The sequence below is a fragment of the Phasianus colchicus genome, chromosome 7 (genome assembly GCF_987193195.1).
Source record: "Phasianus colchicus chromosome 7, bPhaCol1.hap1.1, whole genome shotgun sequence".
Lineage (NCBI taxonomy): Eukaryota > Metazoa > Chordata > Aves > Galliformes > Phasianidae > Phasianus > Phasianus colchicus.
Window position 1 is genome coordinate 23,683,714 of NC_143442.1, and position 23,334 is coordinate 23,707,047.

Consider the following 23,334-nt stretch of genomic DNA (forward strand, 5'->3'; position numbering starts at 1 on the left):
AACTGAATGCAAAAGTTCTCACTTTATTAATTCTGCAAAAATGAAACTAATGCTGTAAGAGTACACTAAATGAACAATTACTTTATTACACAGGTAAAACAAGGCAGAAGGAAGAGCTGACTCTTAATTATGTTAAGGTAACTTTCTTTGAGGGAGGAATCAAAGTGAAGATGTGAACATACAGAACCTTTCAGAGTAAGAGTACTCTTTTATTCTTATTCAAGCATTTCAATAAAGCACGTCTTTGGGAAAGAAAGATTGTCTGAGAAGTGAGCAGGGTGGCAAAAAGAGAGCCTAGTAATGCACATTTAGTTTTATTTATAAAGTTAAGGCTCTCTACCCAATCTTGTACTGCAAGCATTTCTTCCCTTCTTCATGTGCTGACTTTTTCTGTAGAATATGCAAGGCTATTGGAAATTGCTGTCAATCAGCAAGAAACTGAAATCTGTTCCAGGCTCATGTTCAGTTGGTTTCTTACCCCTGTAAACAAAATAAACCATGCTGTAAGCTTGAACAGCAGCTAGGTCTAGTGATCTTCCATTTGTTATTAGGGACAGAACAAAGATCTTCCCCTTGTTATTAGGGATAGAACAAGGTTCCTTTCCTTATATTCATCATGAGATATATATTTTAGATTTCTCAGTAATGTTCATACAACTAATGGCCTGAATTCTCTTGTTCTAGAGTACATTACGACCAAAGTGGCATTCCCCAGCCTTGAGTACAGAGCACAGCTGGAGTACTGGGACACTCTAGATGAATGGTGGCTATAGCTCAGAAACACAGGTGTTGTCATACTAACTGCTTTTTTGGATCACTAATAATGTGTTTTTTCTGAACAGAAATGGAAGCAAAGTGTTAAGTAACTTGAGTAATGAGAAGACGCAATGTGTACCAGGAGTTTAAGCAAGTGTCTCTCTCTTTCACTCAAATTCAAATGAAGCATTTACCTCAAAAAAAGCCTTGCTCCTGTCACTCCTTGCAAGGTGGCTTTGTCTCCTTCCACAAGCAGCATTGCACCTTCCCGCAAGCCCTAATATAGGTTTAGAAAAAAAACTTTACTTGAAATCTATGTGAGAAGCTTGAAGCCCGCTTCATCCAGGTGTTCGCAATCGTTAGGGACTCAACGGTCTGTCCATCTACCCCAGGTGCACACCAATGTGGTGGGTGGTAAAATGGCGTTTATTAACTCATGACAGGAACTTATATCTTGCGTAAGCACTTGCGTCACTACTTCCTTATCTGGTTACTACTAGCAACTACTCGAGGGTGGAGTCTTTCTATGCTCGCCGCCTACATTTCCCCCTCCCTATGCACAAGCGTAACTACCCCATTCTGAGAGGACCCTAACCGCGTACAACCGAAGCCCCGCTTTACGCCTATACATGCCATTGTCCAGTGTTTCTGCATCGGAGTCTTGACATTGTCACCCCGCTCAAAATGATTCAACGCATACAAAGCTTTCGCCAATATTTCTCCTTGCTTAGTCGTTGGGATCCTTCTCATAAATCCGTCTCCTTCCGCGAGTAATCGGATCTTATCTTTCAGAAGACGGTTAGCCCGCTCCACCATGGCCTGACCTTGGGAATTCCCTGGGATTCCCGTCGTGTGTGCTATTCCCCACCTCGCCAGCCACTCTCGAGTGGATCCTGAGGTGAAGCATGACCCATTGTCTGTCTTGATTGCCTTGGGCTTTCCTAACGCGGCAATAGCCGTGGCCCAATGATGCTGCGCCGCTGTTGATGTGGCACGCCCATGTTGGGTCGCTACCACTACCGACGAGGCAGTATCCACAGTAACGGCTAGCCAAGAGCGCGCAGCCATTCTCGGTTCGAGCGTGAAGTCTGTCTGCCATATTTGCAGGGGCCCCAAACCCCTAGGGTTCACCCCGGCCTCTAGTGCAGGGGCCGAGTTGCAATAAGGGCAAGCCTGAATAACTTCCCGAGCTTGCTGCATAGATATATTGCATGCCCTAGACAGAGCACGAGGCCCGATGTGGAAGGCCGTATGGAGGTCTTTGGCTTCCCTCAGTGGGTATGCCTGGAGAGTGGCTTGAGTGTCCGCCATAGTATTTCCCTCTGTAAAAAACCCTGGTACATCAGAATGACTACGCACATGAAGGACCGCGACCATGGCTGTTCTCTGGCTTAATGCATCCTCCAGGACAAAGGCGGCCGTCGTGGACGGGACCCCCTCTTGCCCCATCTTGAGTAGCATTTTCGCAACAAACGCGGAGTCCGTGACTACATTAGTGGGCGTTGTTGGCCATAACAGAAGTGCCATGGCCACGGCGCAAACCTCTAACTGTTGTACACTCGCCTCTGGATCAATAGTCTCCTTTACCTGCCACTCAAAACCTTCCCTCCACACCATCACCCCTCTATGGGTACTCGAGGAGGCATCGGTGAAAACCGTGGGTCCTACCACGGGGCAATCAGTAACCCTTATCTTCAGTGAAACGCGCAGCGGTCGCGCGATATCAAAAATAGGTGGCGAATCGCCGCTCCTTATTTTTCCCGCAAATCCCCTAAGGGCCAGCAAGATCCCCTCTGGGAATGGGAGATCTTCTCGGAAACACGCGGGTAACAAAATGATCTCAACATCCTTACCGAAGGTTCTCACAGCCGAGGCGCGGAGCTTAGTGATCAGGAGAGCAAGCACCTCCAGCCAAGCGGTGAATGCTCTAGTGGGTTGAGTGGAAAACACCCACAAGCATGGTTTTGGGTGTGTCGACAACCCCTGCCCTAGGACCCCTATCGCCCCTTGCTCACATCGAGAAACTGCTCCCTCTAGCGGTAGGGCAGGGTCCCAGCGATCCAAAGAAGCGGTAGTGCTGAGCTGTACAATTTCGTTCCATGCTAATCTCATGTCCAGGTTCCACTCTCTCTCCTCATTCGGATCTAACCCCTTCAACTGTTCGTAAAAGGGGCTCATCAGTCGTGGTGGGATCCCTAACGCTGGTCGGATCCACTGGAGGGATCCCACCAGTTTCTGAACATCCCACAGGGTGGAGATCTTCGGTTCTGCTAATAGACCCACTGGAGTTACATAGGTACTTCCTAACCGATAGCCAAGGTACTCTACGCCAGGTTCTCTTTGGATTTTGTCCTGAGAAATAGTAAAGCCCGCCCCCTCTAGTACACTTATGATCTCCTTTCCCATCATTTCCAATTTCCTGCGGTCAGGGGCAGCTATCAAAAGATCATCCATGTAGTGCAGCATACACAAAGATGGATGTTTACGTCGAAGGGGTTCCAATACCTGTCCCACAACCAGCTGGCAAATAGTGGGAGAACATGCCATCCCTTGAGGCAAGACCTTCCATTGAAATCTGCGTGCGGGAGCCTGGTTATTGACAGAGGGAAGGGTGAATGCAAAGGCTTCGCGGTCCTGCTCTGCAAGGGGAATAGAAAAGAAGCAGTCCTTGAGGTCCAGTACCATCAGGGGCCAACCACGCGGGAGCGCCGAAAGAACTGGTGCCCCCTGTTGGACTGCCCCGAAAGGGACTAGTTTAGCGTTAACAGCACGCAAGTCGTGCAGCAGACGGTAGGATCCGGACGCTTTCCGGATCACAAAGACAGGTGTATTCCAGCAGCTAAGCGAAGGTTCTATGTGCCCTAATCGTAATTCCCTTTCAACCAAATGTATTAGCGCTACAAGTTTAACCTCGGGAAGGGGCCACTGATCAATCCACACAGGGGTGTGGTCTGGCTTCCATTTCAGTGGAATAGCCAGATGTAGCGCTACAGTAAGAACAGTGGCCCTTTCTATAAATTTGTCAAACGGAGCCCTAGGCCCTGCAGACAATCTCTCCCTAGGATACTTCCTCTAACCAGGGCTACCGCTGGGAAAATAAGCAGAGGTCGCTCCAAAGAGCCGTCTCGATTTATGACCCCTACTTCAATCATCTCTCGGGATTTCCGCATAGGAATTCCCCCTCCTATCCCATAAACTTGTGTACTCGCAACTTCCATCAATGGCCAGTCAGTGGGCCAATCCTCTTCTGAGATGATAGTAACATCAGCCCCAGAATCCAGCAGCGCTGTGATATAAACCGTGCGTTGCTTCACTGGGTGGCTGCCCGTGTTAGTCATCATAACCCTGACCATGGGGCGATCCTTGTGCTCCATAGTCATTGCCAATGACACGGTGGGATGAGTTGAAATAGGCCACGGGACCTTCCCAGGCCGATGACCCCGGCCCATACTCTCACCCCGCGGGGCATGTTGAAATTTCCGGCATTGCTTAGCATTATGCCCCGACCCATCGCATAGTTGGCACCGATCACGGTCACCCCCTGACCTCCTTCCTTTAGGACATTGCGCCTGGTAGTGCCCTGGGGATCCGCAGGAATAGCAAATTCCCCGGACGCGACCACCCGGTCCACCTTGTCCATCCCTTTCTTTGTTGACTACCGCCATGACTAAGGGTTGGATGGCTGACGACATAGCTGACGACATAGCCGCAGCTATTCCCTGGTCCGTGAGTGGAGTAACCTTCTGTCTGTCTAGAACATATTTAATAATCTCTCCTGGTGTCGTTAAAGTGGAGGGTGCCGCTCGTATAAGCTGTTGGACATCTTTCTATGCTCGCCGCCTACAGAAGCTAGAACACTTTTCCCATCAGGTCAGTTTTAAGTGCAGTGCTTCATGACTATTACTTGTTTATTTTTAACAAAGATACGAAGACAAAGGTGAGTTACCTTGTTTTAGAAGCCAGTTTTCCTGTGTATTTGATACTGCCTTTTGAAGAAGGCTATGCAAACCATTAAGGGGAAAAACAAAACCAAACTTAAATATACATTCCACTATTACTTGTGCTACTGCTACTCTTAGATCCATTTTTGTTGAAGCAACAGTAACCCAGGTTTATCTTCCCTATCCCTACACCAGCTTTGAGTTTGAAACTTGGTTCCTGGCTTCTCAGACATACTGCTATGTATTGAATTATATTATTTACTGAATGGGCAAAGGAAGATACCTCCAGAGATTAAAACAACGTTTAAGGTAAGAATATCAGTCAGAAAAATGAAGGAGGTATCTTACCATCTGCATGCTTACTACCAGCAACACAATGTATGCCTGGCAACCAGTAACTGGACAGATCAGAGCTGTCTAAAATCCTAGGGCATGGCAATGGGACTGCAAGCATTTAACAGCCAGAAAGCATTTTACTTGTTATAATCCATTTTCTAAAAGTGAGAAAATCAAAGGCTGTAGCTGTTAGCAGGACTATAACTAGCCTTCCCTGCTGCAATTCTGGACAGCTTCTTAGGAACAGGGTTTCACAATGGAAGCTAGCAAGGACAAACTTTAAAATACTTACCATGCTACAGACATAACCTACCTTACTGGAAACTACAACTCACCAGAACTGGAGGGGTGTTTGGTTCTTCATGATATTGGCGAATTCTTTCCTCTCTCGTTTCCTGCAGTAAGAAGTGTAGATTTAGCTGCCCAGAGAGTGAAGTAGAACTTCCATTCAAGTAGTATAATATTGAGCAACATCTTAACATTGAACAAAGCAGGCATTCCCATCCAAAAGAATGTTTTGATTAGACTAATGTATGGACAAAAGTGGCAGGATTGGCTTTAGTAAATAGATTTACCCTTGATCACTAGCAGCAATTGCTGTAGGTTGATCAAATAGAATCTGCACGGTCCCAAGCCTGAAAACGTTTCCAGTCAATTCATTCTGATTTTTTTATTTTTTCAAACATTCTTTATGTCCTCACTCAAAATAAGAGTACTGAGGAAGGTGGTGAAAGCAGATGCATGCGCTGCCTCGTTCATGAAAGATGATAGCCATAGATTTCTACTACTTATCTGTTTCATCTTGAGTAGGAATTATCTGAAGAATTTCCTTCTCTGAATGGTTCCACTATGTTTCCTGGGTGCTACTGCTTTTGAAGCAATGGTAGTTAAAGAAATCAAACGTAGGAATATAGCAGGCATTTGGTGCAGCACAGAGCTTCCACAGCCCTCTCAGTAAAACAGCAAGAGTTATTTACAGGGAAAGACTGGCTTATCTAGAGACAAGCAAGTAGGTTCCGCCCTAGTATTACTGTTGCCAGCTCCCCTTCCTACTCAAAAGCTTTAGGAGGGACTGAAGTCTTATTGCCTCTTTGGCATTTCCATCTGCTCTAGGGAACAGTTGTTAGTCATTGTCTGGCTTTGTAAGCCCTTGCACATGCATGCTATTGTTAAACCTTTGCACTCTGTGTTAACTCTGGCATGTTTTACTTACGCCCATGTGAGTACTTTTAACATCTGGATCCAGGTAGTGAGGGTTAATGTTAAAAGGAACTAAACCTAGGGCTTGCAGGGAAGGTGGATAAACAATTGGCATGTCATTGGTAGTGTTGATGCTGACAGTAGCAACGTTAGTTCCTGCACTGGATCCCATGTAAGGAATCCCATCCTGAAAGACAAAAGCAATGATTAGTATGCAGTATCACAATTGACAACTGCATGTTATAGCATCTTTTGTCAAAATTGGAGACTCAACAGCAAAGACATCTAGCTCATTCTGCTGCTAATTTTACAGGCGAAAAGCAGAAATACAATAGCTCAGTGTTTGTGGTGGGAGGTAGTTTATACATATCATGGTTGTCAGAGAGCCAACTATTGGATGTCACTGTAGACATTAGACTTTGCTATTAAGAGAGGAGACTTATCTACGTTGCAGTTGTAGAAAATATCTGGAATAGTTGAACTATCTGCTCTTCAGGAGATCAGATCTGAAGCCAAGAACCATGCTGATGCACCAGAAATTTGTATATTAAGATGGGCCTACCTGACCTTTCTTCTTGTCAGCTGGCCTTTTTAAACATAAAATGGCTTGCATAAATTTGTCTGAAGTTATTCACAGTTCCACAATGCCAGGGGAACACCTTGCTTTAGTCTTTCTCCATGAATGGTCTATCTTTGCTGTGCCTTATGAGATTAACCAAGCCAGAATGGCTGCTGATAGGAGGGGGCTCAATAATGCTCATACCTTGCAATTTTCGATAAATGAAATACTCAAGGTAAATACACCACTTCCTTTTTCCTTTACTCTATAAAAGGCACATGTAGATCCAATTCTACACTTGGTTTATCATTAGACAATGTGAAGCTTGAACACATCTTTATTAAGCCACAAAGTAGACGTGCTGAGAAAGAGGGTTTCTGATCAATGGTTGAGTCCCACACTGCTCTTCTTTGGTATATGATGAGGGGCTTACTTCTATATTACAGCACAACATTGTACATCCCAAGGTCTTGCAGTTCTATATCTGGGAAACTGCTGTAGAAGGAAAGTTTACTGACCCTAGGCTTTTTGGGATTCCGTGACTAACAAAAGCTTCATTTGGGCACAGATTTCAGTTCACCAGCTTGCATGAAATGCCTTCTATTTAAGTACATTGGGAACAAAGATGTAGAATTTACTTGTATTTGTCTGAACAAATGCTTATATGTTTGTCATTTAGTCTCAGCCAAAGTCATCTAGTTGTTACCTCAAGAACTCGTTTTCTGATCTCTTGTATCAGTCTGTTGTCATAGAGAGCTTTCAAGAGACGGAATGTGTTGCCACCTCCTGCAGAAAAAGTATCTGGCTTATTTAACGTGCTTTACTCTAAATTTTACATAGGTGCCATTACAGACTTGCCAGACTCAGTGATCTGTTCAGAACAATATTCTGCTTTCAGCAGTAGTAAAACCAGAAGCTTTGGAGAAATGCTTATTTGGCAGGCCATGGACTTGTACCCTAACTCCTCTTCCTAACACTGCTGCTGGCTCTTTGTCAGCAGATATTACTCTAATACCCTGGAGTATATTAGGACTGCTCAGTCCAACCACAGTAGGCCTCGCTGCTTGTAGTTCTGAAAAAGTGATATTTCATCTAAAATTGTGTTTTTAATGTTGAAGAGCTGTTTAAGTGAGTAACTTAAAACTTACTAGAGAAGCAGTTCCATTGATAAATCCCACTTACTTCCATTCCCACTATTAAATTCAAGGTCTTAACGTTCACAATTGAAGTACTGTTTTCTGCAGCTTCTAATAGTGAGGCAGGACTTTTCCATTCTTTTCTCTATGCTGCCAGCTCTACAACAGACTAATGCAGTGTCTTATGTAAACCCTCTTTAGGGAGCAAGAAGTAAGACTTACCAATGAATATTGCTTCAGATTTTCTTACAGCTTCTACTGGATCACAAGATTCATGAATGCTGTCCAGCTCGTAACCTTAAATTAGAAGTTATTTGCCTTTGCCACTTCACTCGGGAGGAGGAACGTACATTCAGTGCTTCCCTCCTGTTATTTCCCACCCCACTTCAAGCCAAATGTCTCACAGTAAAACCAGAGAAAAATCTTAGGGGCTACTACAGGGCATAATGTGTACCCTATATTAGTGTAGGGCTTCTGTATCCCCAGCCACACTAAAACCAATGTTAGCTTTATGGAGACATTGCTCAGTGTCACAAAAAGCAGAGGACTGCTCAGGAGGGGCTAGCTCAGTGCAAATTCCTGCTAACTCAAAAAAGAGGGGAATGCTACTACTGTTCAGTGTGGACATGGGATTTATTAGGCTGTGCCATCAGCGTTCTGATTTGAACCTATTTTTTGTAATGATTAAAATGTTTGGCTTTGACAGGTTTGCTCTGCTTGGTTCACTGCATGTGGTAAGGGCCAGGAGACCCAAATGGGCATTTGACAGCAGCAATCTTTCTGCAAGCTGAGGAGCAGTGTGACACCCAAGGAAGTGAGTACCGGTTGCTACTGGGGTAACAGGTCCAAGGTTACCCTGAGCGGTGCAGATAGGAGGCGGTTACTGCAGAAGACCAGTCTGGAAAGATCTTTGCTCAAGGCTCACAGCAAAAACTTCCTCTCCGCAGGCGTTAGAAGCGTTTGCGACACGATTTTTGCAGAGGCCTCTTCGGCGTCTCCTCCGAGGCCGCTGACACCCCGCCCTTCCCCGGACAGAACCCAGCTGCCCCAGGGCGGCTCGGGCCCGCGCCTCAGCGCCCGCCTTACCCAAACTCGCGAACTTCTCCCTGGCGGTGCGGGCGTAGGCGTCGCGGTCGTGCAGCGCGTAGGGCACGAAGAGCACCCGCTTCACCTTCCTGGGGAGAGAGAAGGGAGAGGGCGCTGGAGCCCGGCAGGGCGCGGCCCGGGCCCCCCCGCGCGGCACTTACTCCCCGAGGAAGCTCTGGATGTGCTGCTGGCAGTGGCCCAGGTACCCCCCTCCGTGCAGCGTGGAGTTGGAGACCAGCAGCAGGCGCCGTGGGCACCCCATGCCCGCCCGCGTTCTCGGCCCGGCCCGGCCCGCCCCTTCCTGCCCCGCCGCGAGGCCGCGGGGTGGGGCCGAGCTGTCGCTGCCGCCGCCCGGCCCGGCCATGCTGGACTTCGCTATCTTCGCCGTCACCTTCCTGCTCATCCTCGTGGGCGCCGTGCTCTATCTCTACCCGGTAATGGCGGCGGGGCCGAGCGGCCCGACCCCCGCCGCGGGGAGCGAGCGGCCGCGGGCTCTAGTCGCCCGGCCCCGTCCCGCGGCCCCGGCTTTGTCCGGGCTCCCGGGGCCGGGCGCTGCCGGGGACGTGGCTGCGGCCTGCGGCGGTGCCGGGCGGGGCTGCGCTCCGGGCTGGGGCGGCCGTGCTTCGCCTGTTCCGTGCTCCAGTGAGCCCTCTTAGAAAGGCTGTGCGCGCTCGGCTCGTGGTCTGCGTGTGCGCCCGTCCGTGGGTGAAGTTCGGGTGTCGGAGCTACGCTGGAGTCTCCCGTTGAAGCAGATGGTTAGAGCTTGGTTTGGCCTATGGGACCGGGCATGTGCTCACAGCTGATCAGTTCTGTGAAACTTGGCAGAGCTGAGGCCTGAGGATGAGCTTTGTCCAGCTCTGGTTTGTGAATGACGCAGAAGTACTGGTTCGGGAAATCCAGTTCTCCTGCTGCAAAGCTGTGAAGCTTGCCTAAAATCTACGTTCAGGAGGGCTGACAGCGTTTCCTTTTGCTATCCAGGCATCCAGGCAGGCGTCGGGTATCCCTGGGCTGGCTCCAACTGATGACAAGTAAGTGCTTCCCATCTTAACATTGGTTGGGTTCAGCCTTGGTGGTGGATGTTGCAAATGAGCAGATGACTTCTTTGTGTTCCTCAGAGATGGCAACCTGCCAGACATCATTGCCAGCAGAAGTTTGCATGAGTTCTTGGTGAACCTTCACGAGAAATATGGCCCGCTGGTCTCCTTCTGGTTTGGAAGGCGCCTTGTTGTCAGCCTTGGCTCCATTGATCTCCTGAAGCAACATGTGAACCCCAACCGGTCATGTAAGCAGCATCTGCTCTGTCTTTGAGTCTGTTTGTTCTGTATGGCCTTTCTGGGCATCATATATCAAAGGAAACAGAAAGAAAATGAAGCTTAGTTTGCAGCTGACACAGTGATTCAGACGTGTCTTTGGTCCCATTTATTGCAGTTCAATATTGGTGACCAGGCACTGCTGCTGCCCGGCAGCTATTGAGAAATTACTGTGCTTCTGCCTTTCACCTGCTGCTTACAGGCAGATGTTTATGGAAAGTTCATGTTCGTTAATGACTTGAAGCAGCCAGCTGAAAATCCTATAGGAAATTGAGATGTACTCCAAGTTGCTTTTAAATTATAATTGAAGATGGGTAGTTTTACTAAATTAAATCTGAAGAGAGCTGTGATTGTGATAGCTCCCTTGTGAGGCTCCATATGGAGTTTTTTAAAGCCTTATTTCAAGAAGTTCTTTAATTTTTTTTTTTTTTGTTAGAGTTGCAGAATTTTGTGCTGAAAACCTCTGATGATCTTCTAGACTTGAAAGTGGTCAGTAGAGCTGGTAGCTGAACTGATTTTAGTCCTGTGAGAATGCTTTAATTTCTAGTGCAGCCTCTCAGGTAGATGTTCTACTTCCTAAGGTGATCACAAACAATAAGGTAGTTAAGTTGTTGTTTGGGTTTAACCTGTGGTTTTTGCAGTTTTCTTCTTCTTGTGTAGATATATGTGCTAGTTGCATGCTGCTGATTTGGTAGCACAGGCTCTTTTCAAGCACAGGAGATATCAGCTATCAGTTTATGCTGGGTCGTGATGAATAAACTTCTTGTACGTTTGCATGAACTTAAAAAACTGCTGATGTTCTGGGAAAGAAGTAGGAGTTAAAGATCAGCAAGAATCGTTGGATAGCAGTTGCACTCCAGAAGGTGGAAACTCACCATCAGAGATCTGAACGCACTGAAGTCTAAGTGTGAGTGTGTTTAGAGAAGGTTGAGTAGACATTCACTTTCTGAAAGCTCAGAGAAGTGGTGACAGGCACTTGAGCAAACAAGTTGTCACAAACATACTGAAGTTGGGAGCGTATGCGAATAATAGTGAAAAACAAATGCCTGCACTTAAATGTAGGAAGCAACCAAGGCAGCTACCAGACCAGTTTGGTCTCCTGCAGATACCAGCAGTTAAATATATTAATTTTAAAATGTGGAGTGGGGAAGGCATTAAAATGTGGTCATGCTTCTTAGATAGATGATCAGGCTTCTAGGCAAGAAAAGCATAGAACTGTGTTTCTAGACTATCAAACAGTTGAAAGTGATGCATTTCACTGAGAGGAGCGTAAATGTAATCCTAGAGTTGTTTTCAAGTCTGGTACAGAGTATGAAGCCTGTAGATCTGCTTAGCAGGACAGTTCTGTCTCTGTGAGGGATTTGTCCCTTGTGGGATTGCTAATCTGCTGCATCTGTAGAGAAATAGATGCTTTCCAAATATTATAAGACAAGGGCACTACTATGTAAAGGGCAGCTGAGGCTCTGCAGCACTGAGTTTGCAACAGTGAATGTAGCATTGGTATAGGACTGTCAGTTTGCTAGGGATTGAGTGAGAAAAATATGGAGTTTGCTGCTGAGCTAGCAGTTTCCTTCATCCCCACCAGGAGAACATTGCAGTTTCTGCAGGTGATGGTTTTAAGCATCCTCTGGCCTCTCCACATGGCTCTGCTTGCTAGATCTGCTTTGTGGGCTTTACCATCAGCAGGGCATTGTGGCACTAATAGCAGAACTGCTCCATGGCAAAGTACTATGGAGGAGAAACTGCCAGCAGCAGCTGGAGTCACATAACAGCTTGCTCCACATGCAGAGCTGCAGGTACCATTTGCAGTGCCACAAGGCACATGCACGTACTTCTTGTCATTGGAAGTGGGAAACGGGATGAGCTGCAGAGCTCTAAAACGTTGGAAGGAAAATGGTGTGAGAGAAGAACATTTAGCTCGCTGTATTCATGCCACTGGTTTCATTAGCTGTCACGTGATAGAAATCCTCTGCAGGTAGGAATTGTCTCACTGGGAGTTTGTTCAGGAGCATAATAAAGTTCTGATCTCTGCTAGGTGTCCTAGTCACATCCACAGTATGTAGTCTAGCCCAGCCCTGATGTTTTGTGATGTTTTGAAGGTTTCACTTCATCTGGGAAAAATAAGACTGTGATAAACATTGAAAATCCCTTGCTTGAAACTCTTTGTGTGCTGCTTTCAAAGAGCTGCTTAGAGATTCCACTAGTTCTGTGAGACTCACAGAAAGATTCACAGGAACAGAAAAGCATGTAGTAGGCCATGCTCAATTGCACAATTTTGCATTGACTCCTAAGGTACTTCACCACATTAATTATGTAGAGTCCCTGCTGATGGGATTTGGAGTAAAAGATCTAAATGAAGCAAACCACAAATATGGAAGATGGAGGGTAGACTAAGTTGGTGGCAGAGCCATCTAGAACTGGAAGCTGGGAACAAGCTTTCAAAGCATTTTTATGAAAAGTATTGAGAAAAGCAACTTGGAGCCAGGAGCCAACCTGCACAGGAGAAGCTGAGCACAGGATGGTACCCTGCCACAGGGAAGAATCTTTATGACATGCTAATCCATGTGGAGCAAGAGAAACTTAGCACCCCAAAGAGACCATTCCTGGTGAAGGAGCCATGCCTTGCTCAACTCCCAGAAGTAGCAGCACTCTATCGAAGAGCTGGCTGTTTTTATCGTGCCTGTGCAGAAGAGGCTTCTGAATGATGTTTTCTTTGCTTATTTTCAGCTGATCCCTTTGAGATGATGTTGAAATCCTTCTTGAGGTACCAGTCCAGCCTGAATGGGGATACAGGGGAAAGCCACCTGAGAAGAAAGCTGTATGAAAGTGCTGTGACAAAGTCCTTGCAAAGTAACTTAGCTCTCATCCAGAAGGTAACTTCCTCTTCTCCAGTGAAGAATCCCTATGTAGCTCACAGAGTTTAATGAGAATGATAGGATAAAGAAGCTGCATTCAAATTTATACTGGAATTTTAAGCTTCTCAGACAGAGAACAGCTTATGCCTGTACAAACACAGTGTGAGCATTTGGTTCCTGTAAGCTCCACTGGGCTGAGAGAAAGTTAGGTTTGGTGACGTTTTATGCCAAGACATCAGATGCAATTAAAGATCCTGGAGCATATGGTTTCTGGATTTATTTTACAAGACAGGAGGGAGGAGCAACGAACCAGCTGCTGGGACCACAGCAAGTGGAGAACTGTTCTATTGACTCAGTCCAGCAGTCAGTCTTATTTTCTCAATGTGGAGCTTACATTACTGTCTTACATTGGGTGAACCATGGGCTCAGGCAGGATATCTGAAGGCAGAATGTTACTGTTCAAGTTAACAATGAAAGGAAACCCTTGAAAGTGTAGATGGACACCATGGCCTTGAAAGTGTGGTCTATCTGAGGAACTTAGGGTGAGAATGCATTCATTTTGGGGTATGTTTGGTAAATAGGCTATTGATATTACTGTCAATTAATGGTTCCTTTCCTCTTAAGTTGTCAGAAGAATTGCTAGCCAAATGGCTCTCCCTCCCTGAGGCTCAACATGTACCACTCTGCCAGCATATGTTGGGCTTTGCCATGAAGTCTGTTACACAGACAGCTATGGGCAGCAGCTTTGAAGATGACCAGGAAGTCATTCGATTCCGCAGGCACCATGATGCAGTAAGTGTCATAAAGAGCCAGGAAGTTTCCTGTACTGTTTTTTCAAGCCAACAGCTTGTATCTGCAAGTTTAGTAAGGGACAGCACAAGCTATTGCGGGGACTTTAACGTTAAACTAACATTAAGCTTTAAAGCTTGAGGACTGTTGACTCAACTATCTGAAGCTAAAACTATCAGAAAGATCCTGCTGGTCTTACTATCATTAGTCTTAAGCCAGGTGTTTCTAAGAAATCAGCAGGAATTGGGATCCAGTGGCAATTGAGATGTATTTGGTCTAAGTCAGTTAAAATCTCCAGGGAAGGCCAGTGGAACTTTGCATTTTCAGAGAACCTTTGAAGGCTCTCCGGCGTTGTGGAGAGGGAAAAAACCTGAGGAAATCTGAAGCTGTGTTCATATTTGGGGATGTTAAGTCTGTTGGTGGTATGGTGGGAAAGAAACGGTTTCACCTCCCTCTCAGGGTGGCCATGCCTTTTTCCATACAGTTGTAATTACAGGTTTTTCATTTCAACTCAGTTTCAGCTGTTACACATGTAAGAACTAGAACTAGAACATGGTGTTCTGAAGAGGATACTAATTTCACATTCAGAGGAAGACTTCATTTTATTTAATGTTTTCATTTTACTGAATAAGGCAGAGAGAAGGAGTCCCTGCCTGTGGTGAGTAACAGTGCTCTTCTCTCTGGCCTTCTTTCAGATCTGGTCAGAGATTGGGAAAGGTTTCTTGGATGGGTCCCTTGACAAAAACACAACTAGGAAGAAACTGTATGAAGATGGTAGGTTCTTCCCAAATCCAGTCTCCCTTCCACTTGACTTCTCCATCTGATTAATGCTTAGGAATTATCTAGCATATGGAAGCACTTGATTTGCCCAGCTGTCTTGGCTTTTCTGCAGTTTGTTGTTGTGCCATAAGCTACCCGATGTGTCTTCTTTACTCTTGCAGAAGATTAAAATATGTCATTGTTTAGTGGTTCAGAGACAAGCCCGCCATTGTTGGTGTAGTTCTAGTGTCTTTGTATGCTTGCTACCTGTTCTGCGTCGTCTTAACTTTTGACCACTCTTGTAGGTAGGCGGCTGCATTTAGTGAAGACCGATATGTCATTTGGTCATAGTTAATAGTTAAAGCTTTTCATTATTGTCTAATAAGATTTTAAATCAGAGTAGCCTCTATCTTAAGCTAATAAATAAGTTCTAGATCCTGAAGTTGTCTGAACTGGACCACTTAAACCAGACAGCCAGTGGCATGTAGGTTCCTAACTCCCCCTAGTTCCCACAAGAGCCATCAGTAGGTAGTCATCCAGATATCTTGAGGTGAGTGGAACCTTTGTGCCTAAATCCTCCCACACTTGCCCCACTTTCCTCTCTCTGTCTATGCAGAGTCTTTAGCACCATCTTCCTCTGAAATCATTTCTGTAGAGCTCCTGGCAAAAGGGACACCATCAGTGAGCGGAGGTGCCTTAACGCTTGAGTAATTGTAACTCCACAGGCAATTGAGTGTTATCTCAAACATTTTAGTTGTGAGAGCTGGTTAAACACAGTACGTGATAGTTCAACGCTGATTATTGCTTGACCTTCCTTTACGTGATTTCAGCTCACAGAGTACACGTCTTGGTTATACCTGTAAAGTTGGCTTTTTATAGGCAACTGGTGATGTTTCATTCCTACATTTTCATCTAAATTAGAGAAATCACCTTCCAGATTTAACACTAACATGTAACAGGCTGCTTCTGTAAGTGAGTCCACCAAGGACAATTGTCTGAAAATCTGTCTGGGGAGATGGTTTCACTTCTCTGCAGCTCTCAGACTGACCAGGATTAAAATAATCATTTCTTTTTCTCCAAAGCTCTGAAAGAGATGGAATCTACATTAAGGAAAGTCATAAAGGAACGCCGAGGCAGATCATTCAACAGGCATGTCTTTATAGATACCTTGCTACAGGGGAACCTTAGTGACCAGCAGGTTTGTACAGATGTTATGTCATTGCACTCTAATAGAATTCTACTAGATTGGCATCTTATTATGTTGTAGCCTTTGGTTAATCTAAGCTTTTGCATTTGGGTCAGATTCCTAACTCATGCAGTGTTCTCTCTGGCTTTTTTTCCAATCCTGCCATGCTTAATTGAATTAGACCTTGGTAGCTTTCCTTGCCACTGTTTCATCACTGTTATTTTTATAAACCAGGAGCGTGTTAGTATTAAGCATGTCTGAAGTGCTATTTCAGTGGAAGTTCTGTAAGAGAGTTCAGTCTTATAGATGAATTTCCTGCTCTCTGCACTAAAGAGATTTCATATGCTTGAGTGGAGATTGTGCTGCTTCTTTCTAGTCTTTGCATCTCATGGACTTCATTCTCTGAACTAGATTTTGTTTCCTAGATTTTGGAAGATACGATGATTTTCTCCTTGGCAGGATGCATTATTACTGCTAACTGTAAGTACAAGTCATAAATTATTTTCTGTCCTCAGATTCAGCTGTTGAAAACTGATTGTGATGATGTGAGACTTAATCTAGGCTAATAAAAAGTGATCTCCATCATTTTATCTTTCCTGAGCTACAAACATATAGAAGCAGGTAGTTTTACAGCACACTCAATACAGTATCACAGCCAGTGTGTTGAAGTTGTGTTTGTCAACCTTCTTAGTCTTTTGGTGAACCTGTTGCTTTTTGTTTCGACCCTTAACCCCTTTCAAGTGATGCTAAATTTGATGAAAATGCACCAAAAATTGCAAGTCACAAAGATAGTGATGTAAAATGGCTTCTGTTATGTGGGAAGGAAGTTAGAGCAGAGCCCTGAGGTGTGACTGACTGCTTTGAATTCCTGGGGGATAGGTATGTTCCATATATGGAAGAGTTCCTCTAGGGGCTGCTTTCGGATTTATAAGGATTTTGAAAAAGAAGTAAATGGAAATATGACCTGAAGCTGTGTAAAATCTCTTACAATATGAAGATGGGTTGAACTTAACCCCCTGATTATCAGGTCCTGTATTTCAGTGAATGGGACTGGAACTTCAAACAAAACTTCTCTGTTGCTACTGGATATTGAAAGATGTGGAAAGTAAATTTGGCAGTTACGCTAACACTATCCCTGAAGATTATCATCTCCAAATATTCCATGAAATCAGTCTTTTGAAGGGGCTTGGCTCCTCAGGGGTTGCCAGATAGCACTCATAAACAGAAGTGGTAGAAACAATCTTGTAGCTTTAGAGAAACTGCATCCTACACACTTATTTCTTAGGTTTATTTCTTGATGTGCTGCTGAGGATATCTTCTTGTGAGTATCTCACAAGATGGATGTAGAGGAGACAAATTCTGGCCAGTGTGCAGCAGAAAGCTGTACTGTTCTTCTCCTTGCCTGTCAGGAACCCAGACAGGGAATTTTTTGGTGCTGTGAACAAACCAGCATTTCAGCTGATTGATCTAATAACCCTGATTCTCCAGAAGTGGTGATTGCTAGAACATTACAGCCATTTCATGGACCACAGGGCTGGGAAAAAGACACACTTTGATTGCTGCTTTGCTGGATTGTGCGGTCTCAAATCCAGGACTGTGAGACTGAATGACTTAGTCTCCTACACAGCTTCCTAAGCTCTTCATAGCCCTAGAAAGAGAATTTTAGCTTGCAGAGTCTCCTGTTACAATGGAGTTCAACCTCTGTTTCTGACACTGAATAGGAAATCAGTACAATATATAAACAGAGGTCACCCTTGTCTGAGTCAGAAAAATAATGTTGCAAATACAGGAAGCAAAAGGGTTGAATACAGTTAGCAAAGCTTTGAATTTGCTGAATCTACTATTGTCTTGATTCCTTCCCCAGTGTGTACCTGGGCAGTCTATTTCCTGACAACATCAGAAGATGTACAGCAAAATCTCTGCAAGGAGGTGGACCAAGTTCTGGGGAAGGGACCAATTACACATGAGAAAATCGAGCAACTCAGGTGGGTCCCTGGTAAGGAAATGCAGAGGAAGGTTTTCTTGTGAAGTGGGAACAGGGGCTTCATGTGTCAGAGGCTGACGACCAGCCTATACTGGAACAGGAGAAATCATCCAAAAGGTACTACATTTTTTGGAAGTGGTTGAACCCCAGGATGACTAGCAGCAGAAATAGGATCCACTGTATGGTTCCAAATAATGAGGAATGGGATGCTTTCTTTAAGGTGTCTATTAGGAGGCCCTTGAAGTTCTTTGATGGGGAGCACAGAATTTGTGCCCTAGCTGCTTGAAAAACACTCTGTGCCAAGATGAAACCTGGAAAGTGTCTCTAATCAGCCACGAGTGAATCCTGTCTGTACCAATGGAACTAAAGTCCTTTAAGGAGGAGGGGTAATTCAGAATAAAAGACTGAGAGTACATTCTTCATCCTATTCTGTGTATCAAGGGATCAGGTTGGCAAAATTGAATGTATATTCAGTTTTGGGGTTCACAGCAGTAATGGTGTGAGCCTTGCATGGGATAGGGCTGCAAAAATGATGAATGGGAGCAGAGATTTACTCCTGATCTTGATTAAGCCACACAGGTGGAGTGGGACAGAAAGCAGTGACTTCTGTCCCACATATAAAGAAACAAAGAGAAAAAATTGGTGGCTAGCTATTTATTAACGCTAGGCTTAGAATTTCAGGAATAAAGTCATTAGGACCTGATGTTCTGTTTGATCTTTTTTTCAGGCTGTGGAGCAAGGATGAGAGTTACCATTTTTGTGGATGAACAAATAACATTTGTTTTTTGTTCAAGTGAAGTCCACTCTAAGATGCTTTATCCCAAGGTTTCAGGGAGAATATGAGAAATCTCAGTCTCCTACTGATGCTTTCTTATAGCACAGAATTAGAGTGGCAGTGGTTATTTGAAGAAGGAAATTTGTTTTGTGCTCTGGTTTTCCAAGGGTAGGAGTAACCAATAATTTTAATTGTAAGTTTAATGTGAGATGAATTTAGACAGAAAGCTTGGAAGTGTATTCTTTTTAGAGGGCTACAGAAGTAGGAGAATGATTGGTGATTGGTGTGCCTTTATTTTTCACACATCTGTTCATGTAGCAGGGTGTGCTCTGTATTGGGACTAGTGTTAAGATTTCAGTAAAGGAGTATATCCTGCTGCTTCCTGTATGAGTGAGAAGTATAGGAAAAGGAATGTTTACCCTTTCTAGCTGGGTTAGTTTGATTTAAGGTCTGGAAGAGGTGGGATGAGAGAGATTTTGATGAACTGATAATGAGATTTAATGCTTATTGAAAGGATGCTGGGACTCTTTGTAAAATTAAAAACAAAAAGCTCCTCAGCATGGCTGCAGACAGCTCCAGGAGTGGACTGGGGCCCTGGAGGGCAGCAGATGACCAAGCTCTCCTTTTCTAGCACAAGGACATGAACAAACTTCTTTCTGGAAGAGTTAAATTGACCAAGCTTTATTGATTGCAGATACTGTCGGCAAGTCCTGTGCGAGACAGTGCGGACAGCAAAGCTCACTCCCATTGCTGCACAGCTGCAGGAGCTGGAAGGCAGAGTCGACCAACATACTGTCCCCAAAGAGGTAAGGCAGTACCAGGAGCACTAGGTCCTCCTGCTTTCCTGAAGGGAAATTTCCTGTTTCCTCTTCATCATACTTCTTTCTCTAGAGGGGTGAGGGAGGAAGACAATTTCTTCTGACACGTTTAACCTGACCAGCTGGTCTGTCATCTGAAAGTACTATTTAGTCAAAGTTTGCCATGTGGTTCCTCTATGGGATAGGCTCTGGGAATTTGTGATCTCTTCCAGAGCAGATTGCCTTCTGGTTCTGGGTCCACTGGGAATGAATAATCTTTTGAAGAGGTTTGTGGTCTCGGCTGTGTTAACAGGAGCGTGGTTTCAGGCCTAATTATATCACCTGTATTTCCCACATGAGAGTGGTACCTTCCATAGCAGAGAATAAAGTAGCATGCACATACATTCTAGCAAGAGTAGAGGAATGGGATCTGGCCCTCACTAACTACCAAGATTTGCAGCATGGGTCTTAAGAAGTTAAAATCCTCTTGTGAGCATTTCATTATAAAAATCTGTAGGTGAACGTAACATATAAATGTTTCTAAATGACCTATTAAAATGAATGGTCCACAGAATAATTGTCCTGCAGAGCTGTCCAGATGTAGCTTAAATTGTGTGTTTTGTTCTGTCTGACATATGTATCCTCATTTTCTTTGCAGACACTTGTACTTTATGCTCTTGGTGTGATGTTGCAGGATAGTTCATCTTGGCCGTCACCATACAAGTATGTAGAATCAAGGCCTTTATTCTTTCTCAAATGAATTCCTTTCCTTTTTTTTAATTAATATTCTATAGATCTTCCTTTCCTTTTTTTAATTAGTATTCTATAGATCTTGTTTCCATGCAGAACCTTCTTTGCTGCAGAGCCTGTCTTAAGCAGATTTTGGAGATGAGAGGGAGTCCCTAAGAAAGTGGATTTGTGAAGATCCTTGTCTCCTTGGACGGGAGTTTGGGGCAGTTCAAGTCATGATTCTCCTAGACTTTTTGTGTGTGTGTGTATGTTAGAGGTTTACAGGTTTGTTTGTTTGTTTCCACACACACTGCTTAGGCAAATACCAGTAAATTCATCTTAATGTTTCCTGTGAATGAGAGAGATTTAGATTTGAATGGTTTTGGGAATCACTGTCAGCATGAAACAATGCAAGGGAGGAAATGTCTGACAGAAATGTTGTGTTTTCAGAGTGAAGGAAATGTTATCTCATTACTTTGTCTGTGGAATAAAACTGGATCCAGGCTAGTATATTGGAAGTTTAAAAAAACAAAAAAATGTTGTAGCTTACTGTGGCCTCTTGGTGGCAAGTATTAAGGTTAGTTTTGTTTATTTCATTGGGCTGGAAAAAAAAAAAAAGTGGGTCAGTTATTCTAGAGAGAGAGAAAAGAGGCAGCTGAAATCTAGGAGAAGGAAGAAGCCCTTAGAACAGAGCTTGTTCTCTCATTCATGCTCTTTCAAAAGAATCAGGCATTGATGATCCAACCTATGAGCATCTTGGCAGGGATTGCCCAGTAGGATGGGGCATGCACTGTGCTTAGGAGGGCTTCATTGGGACAGCATATAAAGAAAGGTGAGGACTGCTGTGAACACAGTGTGTTTATTCCAAGGAAAGGAGAGTTGAGGGTGTGATTGTATTTATGTGACAGAGATGGGAGATCTTCGCTTTGCAGTCCTTTCACCTATCTACCTTACATGTAACCTCTGTGTTTGTTTGCCTTTTTTTTTTTTTCTGTTTGGCTGATTTCCTCACTATTTCAGTATATGTGATTTGTCGCTTCAGGGGAAATGTAAGTGTGATGTTGCTTTAACTGAGGGTCAGCATCCACATGCCTTTTCAGCTTAGTAGAAGCAGAGCATGGATGTTTATACAAGAAACCAAGGGCTTGAAGTACAAGCAGAAATATTTAGCAGAAAATGAAAGAGGACTGACTATCTTCAATTCATTATATTTCCTGTTTGGTTTTTTGTTGTTGTTATTATTTTTCTGTAATAACTTATATTTAAATTGAATGGTATTCTATTGACCTCCTTTTGGTTTAGTTGATTATGGAAACCTTGTTTTAACTTGTGCAAACCCTGGATAATAGTTTCCTTACAGCCTCCACCATACTAATGCTGGAAGCCACTTTTTTCACTTGAATGAGTCACCAGCTTCCCTCCCCCAGCATATACACATACACCAGCTGCTTCAAGACAGGGGCGAGGGGCAAGAGAAAAAAAGGAAAATATTTTTGGAGGTGAGAGAGGAGGAGGGATGCAGGGAGACTGGTGGGATAGAGAGAGGAGACAAATCAGATTGTGTGTGCCCTGGAGGGAAATGGACGACATGTAGCAGCATCAGCTCAGCTGTGTACTCAAGCTAAATACCCACTGCTAAGAGGTAAAGCATACTATTTCCAGCCCTGCATCACACGCGGATATGAAGCACTTTGACCAAAGTGGGACACAGCTGACCAAAGGAGAACATAGATGGAGTAGATGCACAGTCACCTTTCTATATCTGTGTGGAATTACCTAGCGTAATTTAAAGAGAGGATTGATGCTTTTTGCAGTTGTCATTGCCAGTTTCTTAAGGTGATGTGTGTGTAACCACACATCCAGAGGAAGAGTTCTGTGCTCACTCAGTGTGTTTTGTCTTTTGTAGATTTGACCCAGAGAGATTCAACGAGGATTCAGCCATGACAAACCTCTCCTTGTTGGGTTTTTCAGGAAGCCAGGAGTGCCCGGAGTTGAGGTGAGCATTAGAAAAAGGTTTTTTGTGTGTTTCTGTGGTAGAGAGAAAAGGAGGCTGTTTCGGTGTATTTCAGTCCAAACAGGCAGTTGTTTTTTGGCAGATTTACTTCATAGCAAGTTTTTTATTCTCTTTTCTTGCCTCCTTCCTCAGGTTTGCCTATATGGTGGCTACAGTTCTGTTGAGTGTCCTGGTAAGAAAACTGTACCTTCACCCAGTTAAAGGACAAGTCATGGAGACCAAATATGAGCTGGTAACCTCACCGAAGGAGGAAGCCTGGATAACGGTGTCTAAGAGAAGCTAAGAACGAGTGAAACAAGGGTCTGAAAGTGCCAGCAGTGAAGTTCTGGGCAAGTGTCTTAGAGGGAGTCACGCTGGCAAAACAATGACTCAGCCAAGGAATTTTAAATGCAGATTTTGTTACCTTCCACATTATTAACTGCATAGCCTTCTAGGGTAATTTTTTCTAATTCAACCAATAGTTGTATTAAAGTAGATGTAATCTGTATGCTTTTTTACACTTTTTGCCCAATGGATTGCAAAGGAAGCAACAAAACCAAGAAGTGGTGTATCTATGAACTGTTCTGTGCCAGCTAATCAAAGACTGGGCCTCTGGTTAGTCCAGCCCTTTCCTAACAGCAAGCAGATCTGGGTAAGAGACTGTGCCACAGGGCATGCTTCTTCATGGATCGCAAGTAGATAAGACCTTGAAGGCACAAGGACAAAGTCTTTCTCTATATATAGGTATTTTTATTCAAAGTATCTTTCCTTCCCTTGAGCTGTAGCTATAACTGTCAAGAAGAGCAGATACATCTTGTGGGAAGTATGCGTGAGTGTGTGTGAGAGAAAAAGAAAGTGGGGTGGGAATTGCACCATCGGGTCTTATGCTACATATGTAATCTTCCTGTGCTGTAGGATTGCAAGAGGATGGATGGCTGAAAAATGCTAGTAAATGAGGAGGAATAAAATTGGTTTGGCCTGTGAGAAAGCAGAAGCATTAGTAATAACATAATGAAATGAAATAAAACCACAGAACAAAGCCCTGGGAAAGGGATTCTCCATCCTGACAGTTCGGAGAGCAGTGTCTAATCTAATCAGCATCAGAAATTGATGACAGGTGCTTGCAATTCATTCATCACTCGG

General features: G+C 44.3%; 2 protein-coding genes across 4 annotated transcripts; one reads left to right on the top strand and one right to left on the bottom strand.

Annotated features, from left to right (window-relative positions):
* Nucleotides 1–3: 3 nt before the first annotated feature.
* LOC116234033 (alpha-aspartyl dipeptidase-like) lies at nt 4–9,327 on the bottom strand. 2 transcript variants are annotated; one of them, XM_031601335.2, is made up of 8 exons: nt 9,176–9,327; nt 9,015–9,103; nt 8,151–8,225; nt 7,499–7,578; nt 6,247–6,420; nt 5,369–5,428; nt 951–1,033; nt 4–480 (listed from the first exon to the last, which is right to left on the bottom strand). In XM_031601335.2, the coding sequence occupies exons 1-8, from the start codon at nt 9,274–9,276 to the stop codon at nt 408–410; spliced, it is 735 nt and encodes a 244-aa protein (XP_031457195.1). In that variant the 5' UTR covers nt 9,277–9,327; the 3' UTR covers nt 4–407. The 2 variants fall into 2 exon arrangements, with proteins under 2 accessions (XP_031457195.1, XP_090000274.1); XM_090144148.1 differs by lacking the exon at nt 8,151–8,225.
* Nucleotides 9,326–22,666, top strand: CYP20A1 (cytochrome P450 family 20 subfamily A member 1). 2 transcript variants are annotated; one of them, XM_031601331.2, is made up of 13 exons: nt 9,326–9,448; nt 9,993–10,042; nt 10,130–10,296; nt 13,052–13,197; nt 13,804–13,971; nt 14,664–14,742; nt 15,810–15,925; nt 16,339–16,393; nt 17,778–17,898; nt 19,367–19,478; nt 20,128–20,192; nt 22,105–22,194; nt 22,345–22,666. In XM_031601331.2, exons 1-13 carry the CDS (start codon nt 9,377–9,379, stop codon nt 22,493–22,495), a joined length of 1,392 nt encoding a protein of 463 aa, XP_031457191.1. In that variant the 5' UTR covers nt 9,326–9,376; the 3' UTR covers nt 22,496–22,666. The 2 variants fall into 2 exon arrangements, with proteins under 2 accessions (XP_031457191.1, XP_031457192.1); XM_031601332.2 differs by lacking the exon at nt 9,326–9,448 and adding an exon at nt 9,562–9,769.
* The last annotated feature ends 668 nt before the right edge of the window (nt 22,667–23,334 follow it).

What these genes read in the sequence shown, in the direction of transcription:
- LOC116234033 (XM_031601335.2), bottom strand. Translation starts at nt 9,276, where the DNA reads ATGGGGTGCCCACGGCGCCTGCTGCTGGTCTCCAACTCCACGCTGCAC. An exon ending in ATCTGAAGCAATATTCATTG is followed by an intron (nt 7,579 to 8,150) that starts GTAAGTCTTACT and finishes CTTTTTCTGCAG; the next exon opens with GAGGTGGCAACACATTCCGT. An exon ending in GGAGCAAGGCTTTTTTTGAG is followed by an intron (nt 481 to 950) that starts GTAAATGCTTCA and finishes TTTTGTTTACAG; the next exon opens with GGGTAAGAAACCAACTGAAC.
- CYP20A1 (XM_031601331.2), top strand. Translation starts at nt 9,377, where the DNA reads ATGCTGGACTTCGCTATCTTCGCCGTCACCTTCCTGCTCATCCTCGTG. An exon ending in CTGGCTCCAACTGATGACAA is followed by an intron (nt 10,043 to 10,129) that starts GTAAGTGCTTCC and finishes TGTGTTCCTCAG; the next exon opens with AGATGGCAACCTGCCAGACA. An exon ending in TGTGAACCCCAACCGGTCAT is followed by an intron (nt 10,297 to 13,051) that starts GTAAGCAGCATC and finishes GCTTATTTTCAG; the next exon opens with CTGATCCCTTTGAGATGATG.